The following is a 22,026-nucleotide window of genomic DNA, read 5'->3' as shown; positions in this document are numbered from 1 at the left end:
TGTCTGTGCTATGGGATATTTTAAGCTGATTAACATGGCTAAATACTCTTTGTAATGCGCTGCATAATGTGTGCGCTATAATGACAGTGAAGGAATAAATTAACCAGTATTGCAGTCTGTGAAATTTCAACTCATGTATCACATTCCTATTTCTTATATATTGTAAGCTTGTGACCAGGGGCCTCTTGAATTGTTTAATACTGACTTGTTTTATTAAGAAAAATGTACTAGCACTATGTACACTGACACCCTGAGCTCAAAAACAAATGCTCCGTCCTTTTCCCATAGTGTTAACAGCTGAGGTACCCTTCTGTGACAGATGAGGAGCTTTTCCAATTCCCGTATGTGTCATTTAAGCATTTCAGTGCTTATAAACTCTGCATATTTGTGGCTGAAAATAGGGACCATTAAATTGCACGATACTACAAGTGCAGGTTACTAGGAACTGTTCCAAAAGTGCTGACAGATTGCATGTGGTACTGCTGTGTACATAATTGCACACGAGACCTCATGCAGATTGTATGTAGGTTACAGTATGCAAACTGGTATAGCTCTCATTTTGCAGCAGCCCCAATATCACTGTTGTAGAATTCTGAAACAGTGATCAAAAGAGTTCCCATCATTCAGGAGTAGGGTTTTGTATTGAGTGACGTAAGATGAAGAAGTTCTGTTCTCTAGTGTAGCCTTATTACAGCGCACCAGAGGTAAGTGTTTTGCAGGCTGAAACTATATGCATGAGAAGATATCCAGTCACAAGGAACATATAATGCCCAATATTCTTCAGACACTGCTCCCTAGTTAAATGATAGGCTGCATTCATATGAATATTGGTTTAAGCCACAAAATGACTGTCTCTGCTACATTTTTTTTGCCTTTAGTTCTAATACAATTTAAGGTCCCTGCCATGAACGGCAGTTATTTTTCATTAGTTTACTATTATAAGTTGTATATTATAATTAATTATACATTGGTGTTAATTCATACATTCATACAGATGTGTCCTCATACATCTTACTTCCTGGCGCGTTAAATAGCCTTTCTAGTCACGCCATGCTGTGACTCTGTAGCAGAGAGCGTCTTTTCGTGCAACTTTTTACCTTCGAATGCATCTCATTTGCAAAGCACAAGCAGCTTCTGCTGATTAAAATGATATGTGGCATATCTATATTCTATGTGCGACTGCATCTGCATGCTACGTTACAGTGTCACTGACACTGTAACATAGCGCTTTGCATGCAGATACATCGCCAATCTCACACAGAATATAAGCATGCTGCATATCATTTTATTCTGCAGAAGCTGCTTGTGCGTCCTATTTATAAGACACATTTGAAGGTAAAAAGTCACATGAGAAGACGCTCAGTGTTACAGAGTTGCACGCCGCTCACGTGTTATGTTTAATGCGACTTGTAGGGCACGGTGGTAAGATGTATGTGGACACATTTGTAGAGCCTCTTGCAAGGTAGAAAGTAGAACTCATACATGCATGATACACTGACACTCGGATACATAGTACTACTACAGTATAACGAGCATACAATGATCTGATGCAACCACTTAATTCTTTAATAATTATATTTTTTATCAGAAATAAATGTAGAATGGGAGGTCCCTCATCATACACTTAAGATCCCTCATTCAACATACAGTACTTCATTGATTTGAGTTCAAAAGCTGAGTGAGTGCAGAGTCCAGGTCGGGATACAGAAAGCTGAATCCACTCTCTAAAGTCCTTTGTGGGGCTACTTTTGGACCCTCTAGCAGCATTGGCGCTCTGTCATTCCCCAGCAGGAGCTTCACAGCAAAGGCTGGTGTGAACAGCAGGGCAGGACGACCCAATGCCTTACTTAAAGCTCGAGTGAAGTCAGCATTGGTATCTGTGATTGAGGAGGGGGAGACTGCATTCAGGATGCCTCCAACATCATCTTCCTGCTCAACTGTTTGAACCAAGAGCCTGCACAGATCTTCTATGTGAATCCATGGGAACGGCTGGTGGCCAGAGCCCACTGTGCCCCCAAGGCACAATCGGAAGGGCCACAGCATGGCAGGCAGCGCACCCCCATTTCGACCCAACACGACACCTTGTGGGGAGAAGGAGAGAATTAGAAGCTTCCTTTCCATTTATGTTATTACTCACACACCACTGTGAATGTACAATTTGACTGGTAACAAGTCTGTACATTTAACACCCTCAATTGAAGACTATTTCTCACAATTTACTTTACATCACAGTACATGGGATGCTGCAGTTTAAGCTTTTTAAAAAGTACATAGACTAAAATCCATCTACACAACTAAAGCAATAGTTCTAACTATAGGTTATAAAATGTAGTACTGCACACTACCTATGAATATTTCTGCTGGTGATCCCCCAGGAATGAAAGCACCTTTGGTGTAACCACAATTTTGAGGGATGCCAAGGCAGAGCAGGGGTGAGATGATCCAGGCCTTTCCTGTAGTACTGCAATAATAGATCACTGCAAACCGTGATCTATCGCTAGGTGGAATATCAGCTAGCATTAGACCTTTGCTATAGTTGAAAGGGTTATGTGGATCCCTGCTGTCCTAGTCTCTGATACTCCCTGTGGTCCATTCCTTTCCCCCATCTCAGAAACAAAGTTCTGCATAATTGTCACACACTAATGTAAAAAGTTTTGAATGTTATACTTATTTATGTGTTTGGACTCCATATAAATAAGTGCCATTACTAATCTGATGTTCTCTCACTCCTCACCTTATCTCCACCTAATTGCACCCTATGGGGCATATTCAATTGGGTGCGTGAATTACAAAAAACCCCACACCTGTGAGGTTTTTCCTGCAGGTGCGGGTTTTTTTGCAATTCAATTAGGTACAGGATTTTTCTTTTTTACACGCCAGGAGCTTTTAATTCTCGCACCTTCCAAGCAAGTGTGATTTTTTTTTCCCTAAAATCGTTGGGACTTTCCTCTGGTATCCCGGCGGAACCCTCTCTGTGGACTAATGAAGCAATTGGAAGTTTCCAATTAGCTTAATTAGTCAGTAATTAGTTACCTTCTGCAGCGCTGTCTTCTTCAGCGTCAGGAGCCGGCTCTTCTGCAACAGGGTGAGTATGTCAGTATGTGGTGCTTGTAAGTGTGTATGAGCGACTGTGTGTGTGGCCCCCCCCCCGGAATGGGCACTGGGAGAACTACATCTCCCAGCAGCCCTTGCCCCTCCCAGCAGCCACAGAGACCACCAGGCAGGTAAGTGAACAATTTTTTTTTTTGGAAACTCTGGGCCTGATTCTGAGTCACATACAGCTCCATACAAAACCGCATTTGGAATGCTAGTATTTTGCTAACTGAATGCTAATGCGTCATTCAGTATACGCATCGCGCTGACCACAGCTTTTCTATCTGCAGTCATTGCTAGTACATAGATTTGCACCAAGTCCATGTTGAAACTGGCATCCGCTCAGCATACTCACAACTCAGAGTAGGATGCAGCTGACTACACACTTACGAGAGGGTTCTCTTCTATGCATCCGTAAGGTTGTCACTCAGAAACACCCATTTCATGTACGGAGAGGAACGGCCGAGGTCCATCTGGATCCGTCGGGATTTACACAAAGATGAGTATATTCGCTACATGCCACTGCATACAGAGATGCCCATGGGACTCCATCTGTATTTTACTTTGAACTGCATTAAATACAGCAAACTTGGTCCTCAAGGACTACTAACAGTTCGTGTTTTCCAGACAACCTGTGAATCCTAAAATATGTCAGTAATTAATTGATTTGGGTCCTTGAAGACCGAGTTCGACCAACCCTGGGAGTTACAGCACCATGCATTATGTATTTCAGACGCATATCATAGTCTAGAGACTTACTCATTCCTACACATCACACGTCCTCTCAGTAAGTCTATTGACCATACACAAAGCCTGCCTGAGCCTACAATGTAAGGCAGGGTTTCCCAGCTTCGATACTCACAGCACACTAACATTCCAGGTTAAGGAAATCCATGTTTGAGCACAGATGGTTAAATTAAAATAACTGAGGTACTAATTAAGTCACCTGTGTTCAAGTACAGCTATCCTTAAGGACTGTTAGTGTGTCTTGAGGATTGAGGTTGGGAGACACTGATGTAGGGGAACAACACTCAGTAGCTTTCAATGAATACAAAGAAAATATCTCAAGCCATGTTATGATGTGAATTATGGGGACTTTCAATAAATTGGTGGATGATAGTTTAATTTTGAATTAGTATTTTATGTTAAATTGGCTGTTATTAACTACCAACATACGCACCTGATCGCACTTTTACCAGCTGTGTGATAGGTCTGCCATCTTGAAGGGGCAGCTGTGCTGCAGCCTCCCAATCTCTCACAAGACGGGACAGAAAGTCAGCATCTCCTCCAGGGCTATACTCAGAATACTGCTGAGTCTGATTGGGAGGATAATAACCTACAGATTAAGCACAAGAGATTCACCACAGCCTACAAGTACAAGGTCTGCTGGGTTCAAGTTTAGAACATGGAGCCCCTGGGTTAGCATAACTAAACTGCTTCAGAACATCAGTAACTTGTTCAGAATATTGGGTAAACTAATTTATCACAAACTGCTACTTCTTACTAGTGAAATGCTTTAATAAACTGATACCAATGAGACACTTTTCTGTAGCTTCTAAATCCTTCCTAATGTAATACTTTTCAGTGTCTGGAGGATAGAGTGTACTTCCATGCCGCCTGTTCATTCATCCCCTAACTGCCTGACTGAACTGAGAGACCGGCCCCAAGTGTTTTCCCCTCCTTTGATACAGCAGCTGCTGAGCAGAATGGAGCCTCCCCCACAGTACCCATCGCTGGTAAGGAGACATGTCTGTGGTGGACCCAGACAATAGACCTGCTCCCATGATAATGCTAGCAGCCGGCGCCACCTTCACTTCTTGCGGTGGCGGGGACTCTGTGGGACACGGTGGCGCTGCTGGTTGTTAGAATTACCATGGGAACATGTCTGCGGTAGGGGTCCTCTGCAAACATGTCTCCTCTCTATTCACGTCAGGTAATGTGTGGGAGATGGTGGCGCCACTGGCTGTTAGCATTACAATGGGATCAGGTCTGCGGTTCAGGTCCTCCACAGATCTGTCTCCTCTCCATTGACAGCGGTGGGTACTGTGTGGGAGGCTCCATTCCGCTCAGCAACCGTCACATTGGTGGCACATTAGCAGCTACTGCTGCTGCGTAAAAAGGTGGGACAAACACTTGCGGGGCAGTCTCTCAGTACAGTCAGTCAGAGTTAAGATGGGTACACACTTAGTGATGTGTACCCGGGTGATACAATACAGTGAAAAAGTTTAAGGCAGGTGTGGAAAAAAATGCTGCAAAGAATGCTTTGAGTCTGTCTGGGATTACATGAAGAGACAGAAGGATATGAGCAAGCCTACATCCACAGAAGATCTGTGGTTAGTTCTCCAAGATGTTTGGAACAAACTCACTGCCGAGTTCCTTCAAAAATTGTGTGCAAGTGTACCTAGAAGAATTTATGCTGTTTTGAAGGCAAAGGGTGGTCACACCAAATATTGATTTGATTTAGATTTCTCTTCCGTTTATTCACTTTGTTAATTGATAAAAATAATCTATTAACACTTCTATTTTTGAAAGTAAACTTACATTGCAAAATTTTTTCCATACCTGCCTAAAACTTTTGCACAATACTGAATGTGGGACCAACGGACTGACATATGGTACCACGGGTACACATTGAGCGATGTAATGAACAACAGAACGATCCCTCATTACTTGCAACGTCGTCACACAGCCGACCAGACGATATCGCATGCGACCGCGGGAGCGCGCAGATAGTCCATACACACTGGACGATCCAGCCTATATGTTGCTCCAATTAGGCCGGAAACTACATATTGGGCAGACATCGTCCTAATGTGTACCCAGCATTAGACAGCTAGCCAATCAGGGAAGGATTGAGTAGGCATCATGGAAATAGACTCTATACTACAGGTACTCAAACTAGGTCCTCAGGACCCCAAACAGTGCATGTTTTCCAGGTCTCCTCACAGAATCGCAAGTGAAATAATTATCTCCACCTGTGGATCTTTTAAAATGTGTCGGTGAGAAATTAAGACACTGAGAAGTGTTACATTAGAATTTAACAGTTTACTAAAGCATTTCATTAGTAAGAAGTAACCATATATTTGCAAATATATGCAACAATGTCTGAATTTCTATTTTAGTCTATAGTAACCCTGCCCTTTACTTTGATCTGAGCAACCACTATTTTGGATGGATGGCACCAGCATTGAGTCGGTGTGCTGGTTCCTGTAGTGATATTTGTAGGTCTCTGGGGTACCTTCAAGTGAGTTGGCTCTCAACTTAGATATATTTATGTATGTGACGTTTAAATGTGGCACAACAGTATGCAATTATATGACCCAGAGTGGGTGCTATTATCATGTACTGAGCGTTCGGGACTAGGGACTCTGATACAGAGGAGCCTTGTCGTGGCCCAGTGCTTAACCATGTATTTGCAAATATATGCAACAAAAGATCTCTGACTTTCTATTATCATGTAGTATTCAAGTCCTTTTGCTGATTTTTTTTTGCAGTGTGCTGGAGGGAACATTATTTTCTAAGTCTAGAGTAAACCCCTCTCTTTACAAGCACCTGTGAAAAACTATTAGGTTGATCTGAGCAACCACTATTTTGTACATTAGTAAGTAGCAATTTAAGTGTTAAATTAGTTTACTTAATATTCTATTTTCTATAGCGGTTTAGTTATGCTGACTACAACATCTACCACCCAAGTGAAATTACCCACTCCAACGTCTACCACCCAAGTGGTGTTACCCAATCAAACGTCTACCATCCAAGTGAAATTACCCACTCCAACGTCTACCACCCAAGTGAAATTACCCACTCCAACGTCTACCACCCAAGTGGTGTTACCCAATCAAACGTCTACCACCCAAGTGAAATTACCCACTCCAATGTGTACCACCCAAGTGGTGTTACCCAATCAAACGTCTACCATCCAAGTGAAATTACCCACTCCAACGTCTACCACCCAAGTGGTGTTACCCAATCAAACGTCTACCATCCAAGTGAAATTACCCACTCCAGTGACTACCACCGAAGTGACTTATCCACTCAAACAACTACCACACAAGTGACTCACCTACTCCGGTAACGACCATACAAGAGGCTTACCCACTCCAGTGACTACCACCCAAGAGCGGGGGGGATTCTGTGACTGGCCAATAGCCTGAGTGAGAGTGCGCGTAGTCTCAATCCTACTGGAAATAACTTCCTGTTTAAACAGCTCTGTCCACCTGGCAGAGGGGAAAATTGTGTGTTCTGGATTTAATTGCCAAACCATATTCTTGATTTATACTCTGATCTCTAGTTAGTGGTAAAGAGACTAGCATAAGGCATATCATTTCTTAATAGTTAAGACAAAGGAACATGCCACAGTTAAATATGAATTTTCATTCAGTATTCCCATATTAGGATAAATTAGTGACAAATAAAGAGTTTTAAATATTTTAAATAAAGAGAAAAGTTTAATATACAAATTCATTGTAAAGTATAAAGCCCTGTGCACCACTAAATGCAACAAATGTTAATTTTTTATGAACCCAACTTTAATAAAGTGCAAATGATTATGGGCCTCATTTACTAATGAGTTTTATCACCAAAACGAGTAATAAATATCACTGTGTATGATAAATGGTGCTCCAGCCAATCAGCTCCCAACGGTCAACTGTTAGAAAAATGACAGTTGGGAGCTGATTGGCTGGAGCACCATTTATCATACACAGTGATATTTATTACTCGTTTTGGTGATAAAACTCGTTACTAAATGGGGGCCTATATCTGAGAGCATATCAAATAAGCATTTAGTAGTGAGCAGGGTTCTTTAATTTACAAGTCTGTTGCAGTTAGTGGTTGCCATTGGCAGGACTTTAGCATTATTATCCTATATTTATATGGTACCACAAAGGTTCCGCAGTGCCTTACAAAGTACATAACCAAATGAGCACACAAGAAAAATAGTTATTAACAGTACCAAACAATGCAGGACAAGGACATGGTTTATAAACACTGCTGCATAACACTGACATAAGCAGCAGGGCATCAGCAACAAAGTGTTAGGTGCCGTTTGGGGAGCTAGGAGTATATGATAATATAAGTAGGGAAGGAGAAGCACGTGAGGGAAGAGGGGTAGATAGTGGGAGGAGCATGGAGCAGTGGGTTGGGATAAATGTTACGGAATGTGTGTGTTTTAAAATGACCTGATGTTATGTCAAAATTAAGTTCTCTGTTCATCTAGCTCTATAGCACAACTGTTATTTTATTTATGTGTTATTTACATGACAAATGTATGAAATAAAGTTGTTGCACTTTTACTTATGTCTGTTACATTATAACCTCTAAATACATCCAGCTAAAAATGCAGCTATTATGGGACTGTCCCACCATCCAAATAGTGAATACTTTTGCCCCAGGTGCTGGGAGCTGTGCCATGCTCCTCTAAACTAGGGCAGAGTAAGTGCAGTTCTACAAAATCATAGGGTCATATCAATGAGGTGCGGGGCTTACCTCTCTGGGAAAAGATCCGGGTTTCAAGCTATTCCATTAATTGGCATTGTCCCCATGCGGTGACCCATAGATTCAGTGTAAAATGCTGGAATCTATGGGTATCCCAGCGTGAAACCCCAGAGGCTGCATTGAACGCAGATTTTTCCTTGCAGCTCCTGAGGCTGTGAGTAAAAATCAGCATTACGCGGGGAATCCTGGACATAATTAAATAGGTCCGGGGTGTCAATTACCCTCGGGAAAATGCCCCATTGTGTAAGCAGATATTTTATATTCATTGATTATGCAGGCAGTATATAAATATAACTATTAAAGAGGTGCACATACTATAAAAGCCATGTAGCAAAGTTAAACAACTCAAGGGACGGCCAGGTTTGTGTCACATGATAAATAATTCACTTGTCAATGACAGTTTTGTTCCAAGGGTTTTGATGGGTGTTCTAAGTATCCTTTTTATGCTGAATTCAAATAAGCAATTATATTTTTTCTATCAGGCTTAGTTTTCTTGTGGTGCAATGTTTATTTTCCTCATTTAGAATAAACCCAGGATAAACAAAATGGTATATTATACATTTTTGAATATTAAGGAGAATTTGCAGAATTGGTAATGCTGGCAGTATAAGATGTTAATTCACTCATGAACACAACGTGGATGAATGGAGCTCGTTCATTGACTTCTCTAAAGCAGTCATTTATTTCCTTCATATCAGAAATACATTTTCTTCTGTACCTACTGCACAAGCTACAAACATGAAAGAATCATACGAAAACATGAAATATATGGAGATGTAAAGGACATTGCACTTTTGCTGGGGTTGCAGCTAGGTTACACCAAGTACTGTTGTTTTTTATGTGAGTGGGACAGTAGAGTTGAATGAATTTGAGTAAGCTGCGTGCCAAAGTTTCAGAAGTGTCCGCACAAACTGTTGGGGAATCATAAGGCCGAAAAAAAAAAAAAAAGACCCCCGGCGCACTGAGAGGGCCTTTTTAGCGTGACTGCAGCAAAGATGGACGCACCTGTATAAAAAACAGCTATTTTCATCCTTGGGGGACAATTTTTTTTGTTGTTGTTGCACGTGTGATAATATTCAAATATTGTCCGTGTCAGCTGGACCCGTTTTCAGCCCTGCATTCTAATTTAAGGCAACAGCATAACTTGTATATTTTGTTTCCTGTATGGCAATCTACTTTCACTATAAGGCACTGATTTTACTAGGCAAGTGTGTGTAAGTCACACTAACCAGTCAGAGTAGATCAACGCAATCCCATAGTATGGATACTTACACCTGGGGCAAGAGTCACATACACAGGGTAAACATTTTTTTGTTTTATTTATTTGTAATAACATAAACAGTAGAGTAAACATAAAGAAACAAACATTTTGTATATTACCTGCTCGGTCTACACTCAGGAGGGAATCCAATTGTTTTTTTTCATGCTCGATTACCCGTCTAAAGTGACAGGAGATCAAGGCTAATAATCAATCAATTAATTTGGGTGCCCATTACTTTTCGCGCATGGTGTGCCCAAAGCACTGGGTTTAGACAGGCAAAGCGACTAAATCCATGCAAAGTTCTGGTAAGCACGACCAAACGGCAGTTTAGGCATGCACAGCCCGACTTTTTGTGGACTTCTGCTTGCCACCTCAGGAGGAAGGAAGCAGAAATCTGGGCACCCAAGCTACTCATGCCTGATCTGGGTAACAATTGAATAGCTCCGTTGGGCGCCCATGACTAAAGGGTGTGCAAAAAACTATTGAATTTCCCCGTAAGACTGTACTAGAATTCTGGTACACTTTTACAAGGTTTTTATTAGTTAAATGATTTTATATGGCTGTGTCGTCACACAGACTACCAGAGTGACACAAGAATAGTTCTGCCCTCATTAGCAGTTACCTAAGGTTGTCACTTATGAGCAAGGGGATGAAACAGATTTTAGTAAAAATATTTCAGTTATTTTATTATATATATATATATATATATATATATATATATATATATATATATATATATATATATATATATATATATATATATACACATACACACATACACCAGTAATCACTTGGGAGAATATCAGAAGTAACTATACATACACTTTTCCTCACCTGTATATGAAGTTTATCTCTTTTATATCACACTATTCTGAAATGTTTCCGTTTTCCAGTTGATTGCGGTCTGATGGTTGATATCCCTTTCAGACATAAATCCTGGCTTTAACCCGGCTCGGACCCCAGACACGGGTTGAAGCCGGGGTTTCAGTACTTACATCTTTTCACACCCAGGTGATGAACACATGTTATTCCTGAGTTGTCACCCTTAACACCGAACCCGGGTCTTCCGTGTAACAGTGGATGCTTGGAGATGATGTCCTCTCCAAGCGCTACTGTACCTGCCAATCAAGTCCTTTTAGGCCTGACCCGGATTATCCCCTTCAGACAAAGAGCGGTATTCAATTAGTTTTGCAAGCCGCACTTTTCACCTACGTAGTGTATTTTAGGCGCGAAAACTTATCGTGCGCACCTACGCTATTCGCCGTATTCAATTCCAAAAGACGCCAAAACGGTGACACGTGAAGTCAGAACAGGCGAAAAGTGGTGTCAGAATCGAGGAAATCAGCCTGAACCTCCCAATAAGCTGCAGAAACATTGGGGATCAATGTAGTAGTGTCCGATTAGTCCTAATAAAACTGTTTGGGGTACTTAAGTTTGCTCAATTGCCACTAATTAGCGTCTTTGCACAAGTGGTGAAGAATGGCATAAAGCAGTATTTTTTGGTGAAAATAAGTAGTTCAGTCAAATTTGGGGTACCTAAATATGGGTGCAAGCATCTTTTAATGTCTCTAAAGTGAACTTTTAAATAAAGTAAAATTCCACCCCCAAATATGCACCTGCAATCCCCAAAACACTTGACCCCTTCTTAGAGCACCCCCAGAACCTTATTTCGCTAGTTTGCAAACTCTTTCCCCCACTTTGCACTTTTTCATCCCCAAATTCATATTACTTTTTTGGAGTGTTTTTTCCTGGAATTTTTTGATGCAGTTGCCCATTGGGGGGCTGTCCCAAGGGTTCTGAGTGGTTTCTCCACCTTTGCACCCCAAAATAAAAATTTTGTACTTCTTTTCTTCACCTATTCAGAGGCGAATCTTTTTCGTCTATTACATTGCGTTTCCGTGTATGCGAAAAGCAGATGGAATTGAATACGGCGATACTTTTCCGACAGGCGAAAAGTCGCAATCAGCGATACTTTTTTGCGGATCTAAACTTTTCGCTTCTAATTGAATACGGGCCAAAGGCTGGAGCATTGACACGGGTGGCAAGTCCCTGGAATAACAGGTTATCGGACCCAGGTTAACTAGCCATGCTCCGGCAAAGTCCAGAGTTATTGCTTATGTCTGAAAGGAGTATAATGGTGCATACACACGGTCAGATGAACGATTTTACTAACGATTTGAAAGATTTCAGACAGTATTAAAATGAATGGAATCGTCCAAATCTGACTGTAAACACATCAGATGTCAGATATCGCTATCTGACATGCGGGAACGTGCATCATTCATCGTTGCAGTCACACATGTCAGATTTTCTTTCAGATATGAACGATTTTTACAATCTTTATCGTTCAGATCTGACAGAAAATCTGACCGTGTGTATGCACCATAAGTTTAATATTCACTTTTAATTTTCAGCTAGTTAGCACCTACCTAGAGATCCAATGTAGGACATTTAGGGCCTGTTTCATTCATCTGGCAGCTCATATTGCACTTATAATGTAGGCTAATTCTGCTCACACCGCCATACAATGCAAACAGAATCTGCCTTCTGCAAGGAAATGCACAAAGCCATTCTGACAGCTTCCGCAGTTAACTGAATAGCCCCTTAATGCAGCAGAGGCAAATGTACTTAAAGCTTGCATTTATCAATATTTGAGAATTGTTTTGTGTTGTAAGTAAATAAACAGGCTACTGTTAACAATGCAGCAGTGGGTAAATTACTAAACAACCTGGTGTTTCAAATAAGATATACGTATAAGGTGACCAGATAATTACTTTAGTGCAGTGGTTCCCAAATTCAGTCCTCAAGGCACCTTAACAGTCCAGGTTTTAAGGATACCCATGCTTGAACACATGTGGTTTAATTAGTGCCTAAGTCAATTTGATTTAACCATATGTGCTCAAGCATCAATATCCATAAAACCTGGACTGAAAACAGAGTTTGGGAACCACAGCTGTAGTGCATATTATATTATTATCCTATATTTTCTGTATTAAACTCTCTCCTCTGCCTCACGCCACTGCATGGGTGTAATCCTCGACTCCTCCCTCCATACATACTAACCACCCGCCAACCCTCTTCTCCAGGGACACACTCTGTGTTACACCCTTCCCTCTTAGGACTGTAAGCCCTCACAGCCAGAGCCCTCTTCCCTTGTTCTCTCCTTCTAACACTATCCCTGTCATCAGTGCACCTTTTCCCCACCAACAACAACATATCTGTTCAGTACGGGCTAGCTGAATGCTATTTTGTTTACTACTCCCCTTCCCAACATTGCTTGCTCCTGGCAAGTCATGGGGAGTACCTTTGCCCTACCCTCTACTTCAGTGGTTCTCAGACTCGGTCCTCAGGACCCCACACAGTTCATGTTTTGCAGGTCACCCAGCAGGTGCACAGGTGTAGTCATTACTCACTGGCACATTTTAAAAGATCCACAGGTGGAGCTAATTATTTCACTTGTAATTCTGTGAAGAAACCTGGAAAACATGCACTGTTTGGGGTCCTGAGGACCGAGTTTGAGAATCTGTAGTCTACTTAGCCCGGGCGCTAAATTCCCATGTGAGTACTGAATCGCCCCCTTAGACTTTAGACACTGGGGAGTGTTTGTAACAGGCTTTTACCATGAGCAGATTTTGAAGCTTTTCTTGTTTGGGACTAAAATCAACCGTGGCAGCTCTTGTCCCTTCTAGTGTGTTATGAGCCAAAAAACATGAAATTAATATGAGAGACAGGTTTACGTTGAAGTCTGCTAAGCAGTGAATCAGGTGAGTACATTCTCACATCACTCACCTCCTCAGTGGATTCAGTACATTCTCTCCAGCAAGGTTAACAACGGAATCACATGGTGGCAGACCCTTTTTAGAGATATCTTCCTGTAAGACCAAAACAAAAAGCAAAATAAAATGGAGTAACCAATGAGCACACAATATGGGTAAAACACCATGATTCCTCTCTGCCTTTGTCTAGTCTCTAGTCTAGCGTGTCGCCTATGTACACTGCAATCAAGTTACCAATTTGGCTACATAAAAACACACTAGCATTTATCCCTTCTGTATCAGCTGATTAACCGTAGGCACAAGCTGAGGCCATCACACAACCTGGTTTTACATCCTGTCCAACCAAATACAATCTGTTTCAGTTCATATAGAACAGTGTGGGCCAGTAGCCATACACTAATTGGCCAACTCGGTCAAATACCAATTCTACATGTGTGCAGCCAACATTAGAGAATATAGATTTTAGTCAGTGTAATTTCAACTATACTTCACTATTCCTTTACACTCTATATTGTTTCTGCACAATCACGTATTTCCCGCAAGTTTAATAAATTGTTTGTATAAAATGTACACTAAAAAGCCTATACGTAAGAAGTCTGCCTCTTTGTACACCTTAATGGATAAAATTATTTATTTTCTTTACTTTATATATATATTAGGGATGTGCAGGCTCGGATAGGTTCGAGTTTGCACGTTGAGTTCGGATTTCTCCCTCCAAAAAAACGGAACTCAGAAAGAGGCAAAACGTCATCTTACATGGACGAACATTATCATTCCTGGACTTTTGTCCAGGAATGATGATGTTCGTCCATGCAAGATGACGTTTTGCCTCTTTCTGAGTTCCGTTTTTTTGGAGGGAAAAATCGAAGGAAACATCAGTCCATATCCATATGACGTTTCGGTCTGCTATGAGACCTTCCTCAGATCCAAACAATAAGCCAACAAGAACCGTTCAGTTCAGTTCTTGTTGGCTTATTGTTTTGATCTGAGGAAGATCTCATAGCAGACCGAAACGTCATATGGATATGGACTGATGTAAATTAAACTTTTCTCCTTCCTTTGTAAGCTCTGGTGAGTGCACTCTATTTATTTACATTTATTACTGTGGGGCCCCAATTGGGGTTAACACTGAGGAGCAACCCCAGCTGTTGGACCTATTGTGTGTTAGTGCTGACCTTGTAGAATATATATATATATATATATATATATATATATATATAAATAAACATTTCTGTGACATGTGGCTGTGCATTCTCACATATATTTTTTTTGGTACCTTATTTGAAAAAAAAACAAAAAAAACAACCACTCTTGCCACCAATTTCCTTACCCATGTGATTCTTTGCTCTCCAGGGTGGCGGGAAATTATAGTAATTTTATGACCTCGTCTCTTTAATAACTGTGACAGTGACTGGCCAATGAACCCACTGCCTCCTCCTATAGAGTCAAATAGTGAGTCATTAACAACATCAGGAATTAAAGGATAAATATATGTAGTAACAGTATGAAATAAAGGATCTACAAATACTGTACATATCAGTAGTGGATTAAAACTTAATCATATAACCCCAACCCCACATTTTTCGTCAGGGCTAAAACGATTCTAATTGTTTTATAGTCACTTTGCCTTTAAGCTTCATTTACAAAAACATCATATGCATCACCCTCACTCGTAGGGCGACTATTCATCCACTTAGGGGTCTATGTACTAATAATCTCGGTACTGCCGCAATTATTATGTACCTAGCTCGTCGGAAATATTTTAATTTTTAATAAATATATCCCTGCTATGTATTATGGGGAACTCGCAGGGACAGCGGTTGCGGTAACTGCTGTCCCCACGAGTTATAACCCGGGCATTTAGGAGAAGTCTTTCGCAGAAATGGAAGACTTCCCTGGGGGAAGCTGAGACTGCACATGCACACAGCGTCAGCAGGGGAGAGACCGAAAGATCGCTCTTCTGCACCTTGTTGCCCCCATCGGCAAACCGTACTTTACACCATCTGAAGAAGGTGTAAACTACTGGTGCTAAACTCCGAAAAGCTTTGGGTTTTTTTTTGAGTTTAGTATAGGGATCAGATCGTATTACCCATTTATAATAAAGGGGACTGCAATCTGCAGCGCTAATTAGCACTTTGCAAACTGCAGTTTCTGTATAATTTTATGTAAAAATCACATTGATACATATGACCCTTAATTTTTACAAACGCAGGTGAAAATTAACATTTTCACCTGCAATTGTAAAAATTAAGTTATCAGGCCATTCATCAAGAAGGTAAAGCAAGAGACATCACAGATATCTCCTACTTACCTTCCTGTAGCGGAACGGGAGTCCCGGGTTGCGAAGAGGGATCCTTCCGGATCCCTCGTCCCAGTTCGGCTCCTTCAGCCGGACGTCGGGGCTCTGTGTGTATGCGTGACCTGTAGGAAATGCATGTGCACTAGTGTCACTGCTCCGAAAGGAGAAGTGAAGCCGCTCGCTGGGACAGCTGATTTTCGGATGATGAATACCTCTTGTGTCTGCGGCGAGTTAGGATGTTAACAGACCCCGATAATTAACATCATGAATAGACCTCCAGGGAGTATTCACTTACACAGAATACCATATAGCAGGACAGCCGACATACAGGAAAAAGCAGGTACATATTGCATGATTCACTGGAATAAACAGTAATCTATCATAGATCTTGCTTTTCTATGGTCAACTGCACCACTGAGTTTTAATGAGCCTACCCTCCAACATAACCCGTTCCACCAGGTACAAAATGCTCTGCTCCTGGACTTCCTGTTGAACCAGGTAATTGATGAGACAGGTGATTAACCACAGGTGTCTGCAATCATAAATTAAGAGGGACGTCCAGGAGCAGAGCATTTTGTACCTAATGGAATGGGTCATGTTGGAGGGTCTGTTAATGGGGAAGGTAACTAAAAATGTACTTATTGTAACCTATCATTGATGGATGGTATTACGGAAAGGTACCTTCAGTTTCTGTACCTGGAAGTGACATGCATTGAGGGTGGAAGTGAAGTGAGGGCTCGCCACAAGATTATATTTCCCCTCTATGTCCACATGGATGGTAGGGAATGACGTTGGACAGTAATGCTGGGCATACACTATACAATTATCTGTCCAATCTGGCTGGTTGGAATGAAAACCTGGTAATGTATGGGAGTTAATGACAATTGTCCATTTGCTCACAAACACTGGAAAACAGCCAAAAACATATCTCCCAACTGTCCCGAACTTAGCGGGACAGTCCCGTTTTTCTGGGACTGTCCCGCCCGTGGGCCGCATTGTCCCACGGTGGAGGGGAAGAGCAGCGTGTATGCAGAGCTATAATAGATGCTGTGCGCATGGGCACAGCATCTATTCAGAGTACGGGGGGAAGCCCGGGGCTGCCCAGCAACGCCTCATTAGTGATGCAAATGGGGGCATATCATCAGACCACGCCCCTTTACGATTAGGCCACACCTCCTTTTTGGATGCACGTGCAGGTCCCAACTCCCGTATGCAAAAATGGTTGTTCAGACAAATTGGTTAAAACTAGGGATGTGCAGGTTCGGTTCTACTCGGTTCCGTTTGGATTTAAAAACCGAATCTTATTGGCTATCAGCTATCACGAGTTTTGGATAGCCATTAAGATTCGGTTTTTAAATCCGAACAGAACCGAGTAGAACCGAGCCAGCTCACTTAAAACACACAAATGTAACCAATTTGAACAATTTTTTTTTTGTCCTCTTTTCAGTGTTTAAAAACCAAATGATTTGACATTTGCTCCCATACATTACCAGGTTTTCATGCCAATCAGCCAGACTGGACAGATATCTGACAGAAAATTGTATAGTGGATGGCCAGCTTAACTGATTACGTTGGGGTACAAAAACTGAAGGGGATCTATCCACTTCCATGGTATTCGTAGTAATGCTTGTCTTGTATCTCCGATTACATCTTACCGCCTCAAGAGAGAATGAATCAAATGCTTGCTGTATCCTACCCTCCAACATGACCCGTTCCATTCCATTAGGTACAAAACACTCTACTCCTGGACTTCCCACCTAATGTATGATTGCCGACACCTGTGCTGAACTAGGTAATAGATGAGACAGATGTTTGATTTGCAATCATAGGTTAAGAGGGAAGTCCAGGAGCAGAGTATTTTGTACGGGTCATGTTGGAGGGTTTGCTGTATGTTACTGGCGATGTGTGACATAGAACTACATAGATATAATCACTGGCGGTTCTAGGGGCGGGCTAACAGGGCCGTCGCCCGGGGCGCCGGCCCCTAGAGGGCGCCACCGAGTCCCCAGAAGGCAAAAAATAAAAATTCCTATAATAATAAAAAAAAAAAACCCAGCTCCGGTACCCCCCGCATTGCCAGGCGCCCGCTGATATATGTTATCAGCTGGCACCCGGCTCCCTCCCTGCAGCGGCAGCCGACGCGCACTCCAGAGCTCCGGCTCCCGCATAGAGCACTATGGGAGGGACATCATGACTACTGCTATAGGGGGCATTATTACTGGGGCACTACTGTAGGGGGCACTACTACTGTGGGCATTGTATTAGGGGCACTACTAAGTACTATGGACCTTGTGTATAAGGGGCACTAATTTGGGCATTGTGTAAAAGGGGCACCACTGTGTGTCATAACATGAATAAGGGACTAATGTGTGGTGTAATTTGAATTGGGGATACTGTATTATAAAGGGAATTACTGTGTGTGGCACAATGTATTATACAGGGTATTACTGCGTATGGCATAATATGTTATACAGGGCATTTCTGCATGTGGCATAATGTGTTATACAGGGCATTACTGCATGTGGCATAATGTGTTATAAAGGCCATTACTGTGTGTGGCATAATGTGTTATACAGGGCACTACTGCATGTGGCATAATGTGTTATACAGGGCATTACTGCGTGTGGCATAATGTGTTTATAAAGGGCATTACTGCATGTGGCATAATGTATTTATAAAGGGCATTACTGTGTAAGGCGCATTACTGCACATGGCAATTATTCGCCACGAGGGGAGAGCTTGGGGGAAGCCCAGCCCCTTCATAAGTGCTGGGCACGCCCCACAGTGTAATGAATTGGGGGTGTTCCACAAGGACACGCCCCCTTTCCGGAAGCGCGTGCTTTCAGCGCGCACAGAGGAACATAATCTACAAAAAGTAGTTGTTGGGTTCTATTTTTTGGGGGGGGGGGGGGGGGGGCGGCGGCGCAACTGTGAACTTTCACCCTGAGCTCCACAATGTCTAGAACCGGCCCTGGATATAATGGAGCATACACACGGTCAGATTTGTCAGATGAACAATTGAATGATTTGAACGATTTTTGACTGCAATAAAATTAATGGAATCGTCCAAGTCTGACTGCAAACACATCAGATGTCAGATATCGTTATCTGACAAACGGGAACGCGCATCGTTCAGGCATGTCAGATATGTCAGATTTTCCTTCAGATATGAACGACTGAACGATTTTTAAATAGTTATCGTTCAGATCTAAAGGAAAAATCTGTCAGTGTGTATGCACCATAAGACTGTTGGCCAGAAGGAACTTCAGGACATAAATATACAGAATAGAGTGCTACAGTATTAGCATAAACTTTGAAAGCAGATAAAGAGTTCACAATTGTTTCCATTATGTATGGTGCACACTGCACACAGGTAACTGTCTGTAACTTTCAGTGCTCATGGTTAGGGCAGGAGGCCCATCACGTGATCTCACCGACAAGAACCCGCATAACTGCAGCTGTAATACTGAGCGGGGCCGTATCCGCCTCTAGAGCGCCGCAGTGTTCTTCTGTGCAGGGTGCAGCTGTTCTCCCGCACACACTGTACAGTGCCTAGCGCCACACAGCTGTCAAGAGCGGCAGCACTGTGTTATCCACCCGTCTGCTCTAAGAACCCATAACTGGATATAGTCAAGTGTACCCAGCTTCCCTCAATGAAACACTGTCTCCAAAAAGATGGCCGCCACCGTACAACAGGACGCCCACAGTTTCTACCAAATGTTACAGGATGTTTTGCTCCTTTAGTAAGAGAATGACTGTTCGTCAAATAACCATAGAGTTAATTACGTAAGAAGGTAGAGTGTCTCATAACACTGTCGCTCTAGAGCACCCTCGTGTGGTTGCTAAGATGTAAAGCATATGTTTCTTGATTATGTTATTGCTGTTTTATTTTTATGCTTGTGTTTTTGATATTAGATATTAGTTTGCATGCCTTTATTACATATTATTTCTGTATCTGCCAATCTCAGCTTATTTTGCTTTATATGAAAGTTGTATCCTATAATTCTATGTTTACTGTGTTAAGATCACTGCACTTGATTTAATAAAATATGTACCTTCTTAATCTTACAAATTGTGCAATACAACTTATATCCTTTGGCTATCTATTCTTATATTGGGGCATATTGATTAACAATTGCAACCAGCCCTCAAAAGTGAATAATCCATTGCCCGGGAATAGGGAGTCTTTTTGGGGTGAATGTATAATTTTTAGATACCGGGACATCCCAACAATCACTAAGAAGTAAAGTTACTCCATACACGATCAGGCCCCAGCCAGGCAACTGTACGTTCATGTGCAATGCAAAAACATTGCATAAAGATTGGCAAACAGCTCTGGACCACCGGAGAGGGAATCACAAGATCCCACTCCGGCAGGCTGCCCCTTTGAGGTTAATGGGCTAACGCCATCTGAAGATGGTGTTGGCCCATGCATGATCGGAAAAACTGCGTTTTTTTTCGGATTTTGTTACATACCGTCCCCATGCAAAACGACGGGGACTGCTGATGTGAGAGCTGGCGACCGGAAGGCAGGAGATCTCCAATATCTCCTCCTTGCATTCTAGCTACATTTAAAGGATAGTTAATTCTGCCTTAAATTTGTGGAAACAACAGTTTCCATATAGTTTTACGGGCAGAATTGTTGATAAATAGAGTGCTCTACTGAACATGAGTAAATTATCATTAATGGCTGCAGAGCCATAACTAGACTTTTTGGTGCCCTGTGCCAGAGAGAGCATTGGCGCCCCCCCCATTTTTAAATAGAGCACCTGAAAAAGGGCCATGGCCTCATGGGGAAGGGCCAGGGAAGAGATAGGGGAGGCCAGGAGATGCTGGGGATAAAAGAAGAGGAAGATACAAGTAAGAATGATAATAAACAGGAAAATTGACAGGCCCAAACAGCGTCCCCTGCCCTGCGGTGCCCTGTGCCATGGCACTGGTCGCACTACCCTAGTTACGGCTGCAATTTACCAAAACATTTTTGCCAAGTTGAATATTATTCTGGTATGAGCAAGATGTTAGCATTTGAGGAGTTGCAGATGTTTGCAGGGGCTGGGTGGAGTGAGAATATTATCTGCTAAGTATGGAGTAGGTGCACTGGTGTAATTACTGTTTCTGTAGCAGTGTATAACTATAGAACAAGATGTAATTTAGCTAGACCAGATTATTGAAATGCAATAAAAGGATGTAGACTGTAGAGTTTACTTTTTAAAGGGTTCCTTCCCATGGAAAGCGTTGCATTGCCATTTTCTCTCAGCAAAAGTCCATATTAAACCAGCTCAGGGTTGGTGATCTTTGGCTAGGCTTTTAATGGGACACATTTTGCGCTTTCATGTTACACTTGCAGAGAAGTGCTCTTCTAGGCTCATTATAGCAATGTAATAAGGTTCACATATAAAACTTGTATGCAAATGAAACAATCCTTAAGTCCCCTCACTCTCATACGTTGTATAAACCATACATAAGGCTAGTCAGAACAGTATATTAGAAAGAAAACAAAAAAAGCTTAACGAAAGGAGATTGAACTTTGTTGTGACATTTGCAACTTTTGTACAATTCACCTTTTCAAATGTTTCTGCACCATTCCAGTTTTAGGAGGTATGTTCTAAGGGACCTCGATGTGTGCTTCTGGACCATCTGGGTACACTGGTGGACAACCGAGGAGCTCTTCTGCTTGCATTCAGTGCACGTCATAAATGCAGGCTTGCCTACCCTCCCGATTTGGTCGGGAGCCTCCCGAATATCGGGTGCCGCTCCCGACCCCCCGGAAAGGCAGGCAAGCCTCCCGGCTGCCGCCTGCCCCCCGCACAACTACTTGAAACCCCAGCAGCGGGGATGCCCGATGACTCGATTCGCGCTGAATCGCGTCATCGTGGCTCCGCCCCCCGCTTAACAATGCCTTTATTTTTGGCATCGTGAAGAGGAGGCGGGGCCACGATAACGCGTTCGTGCGGACACGCCCCTGGCCCCGCCCCCAAAACGTCGTCATAGCCGGCCACGCCGCCCCCTCTATGCTTGCATTCAGCTCCCTCCCGGAAGGAGGGAGCTGAATATCGGCAAGTATGCATAAATGACATAGGGAGAGATGTATCAAACCTTGG

The 22,026-nt window shown here is 42.4% G+C and overlaps 1 protein-coding gene across 1 annotated transcript; it reads right to left on the bottom strand.

The window, feature by feature from the left end:
* Positions 1–1,555: 1,555 nt before the first annotated feature.
* Positions 1,556–19,645, bottom strand: SDR39U1 (short chain dehydrogenase/reductase family 39U member 1). The gene is made up of 6 exons (XM_088469917.1): positions 19,360–19,645; positions 14,957–15,063; positions 13,640–13,722; positions 7,189–7,310; positions 4,274–4,429; positions 1,556–2,081 (listed from the first exon to the last, which is right to left on the bottom strand). Exons 1-6 carry the CDS (start codon positions 19,373–19,375, stop codon positions 1,654–1,656), a joined length of 912 nt encoding a protein of 303 aa, XP_088326043.1. The 5' UTR covers positions 19,376–19,645; the 3' UTR covers positions 1,556–1,653.
* Positions 19,646–22,026: the final 2,381 nt, after the last annotated feature.

This window comes from Taudactylus pleione, unplaced genomic scaffold (genome assembly GCF_031769625.1).
Source record: "Taudactylus pleione unplaced genomic scaffold, aTauple2 ptg000095l, whole genome shotgun sequence".
Classification (NCBI taxonomy): domain Eukaryota; kingdom Metazoa; phylum Chordata; class Amphibia; order Anura; family Myobatrachidae; genus Taudactylus; species Taudactylus pleione.
The sequence above is the reverse complement of the archived record's forward strand: the minus strand, read 5'-3'. Positions and strand labels throughout refer to the sequence as shown.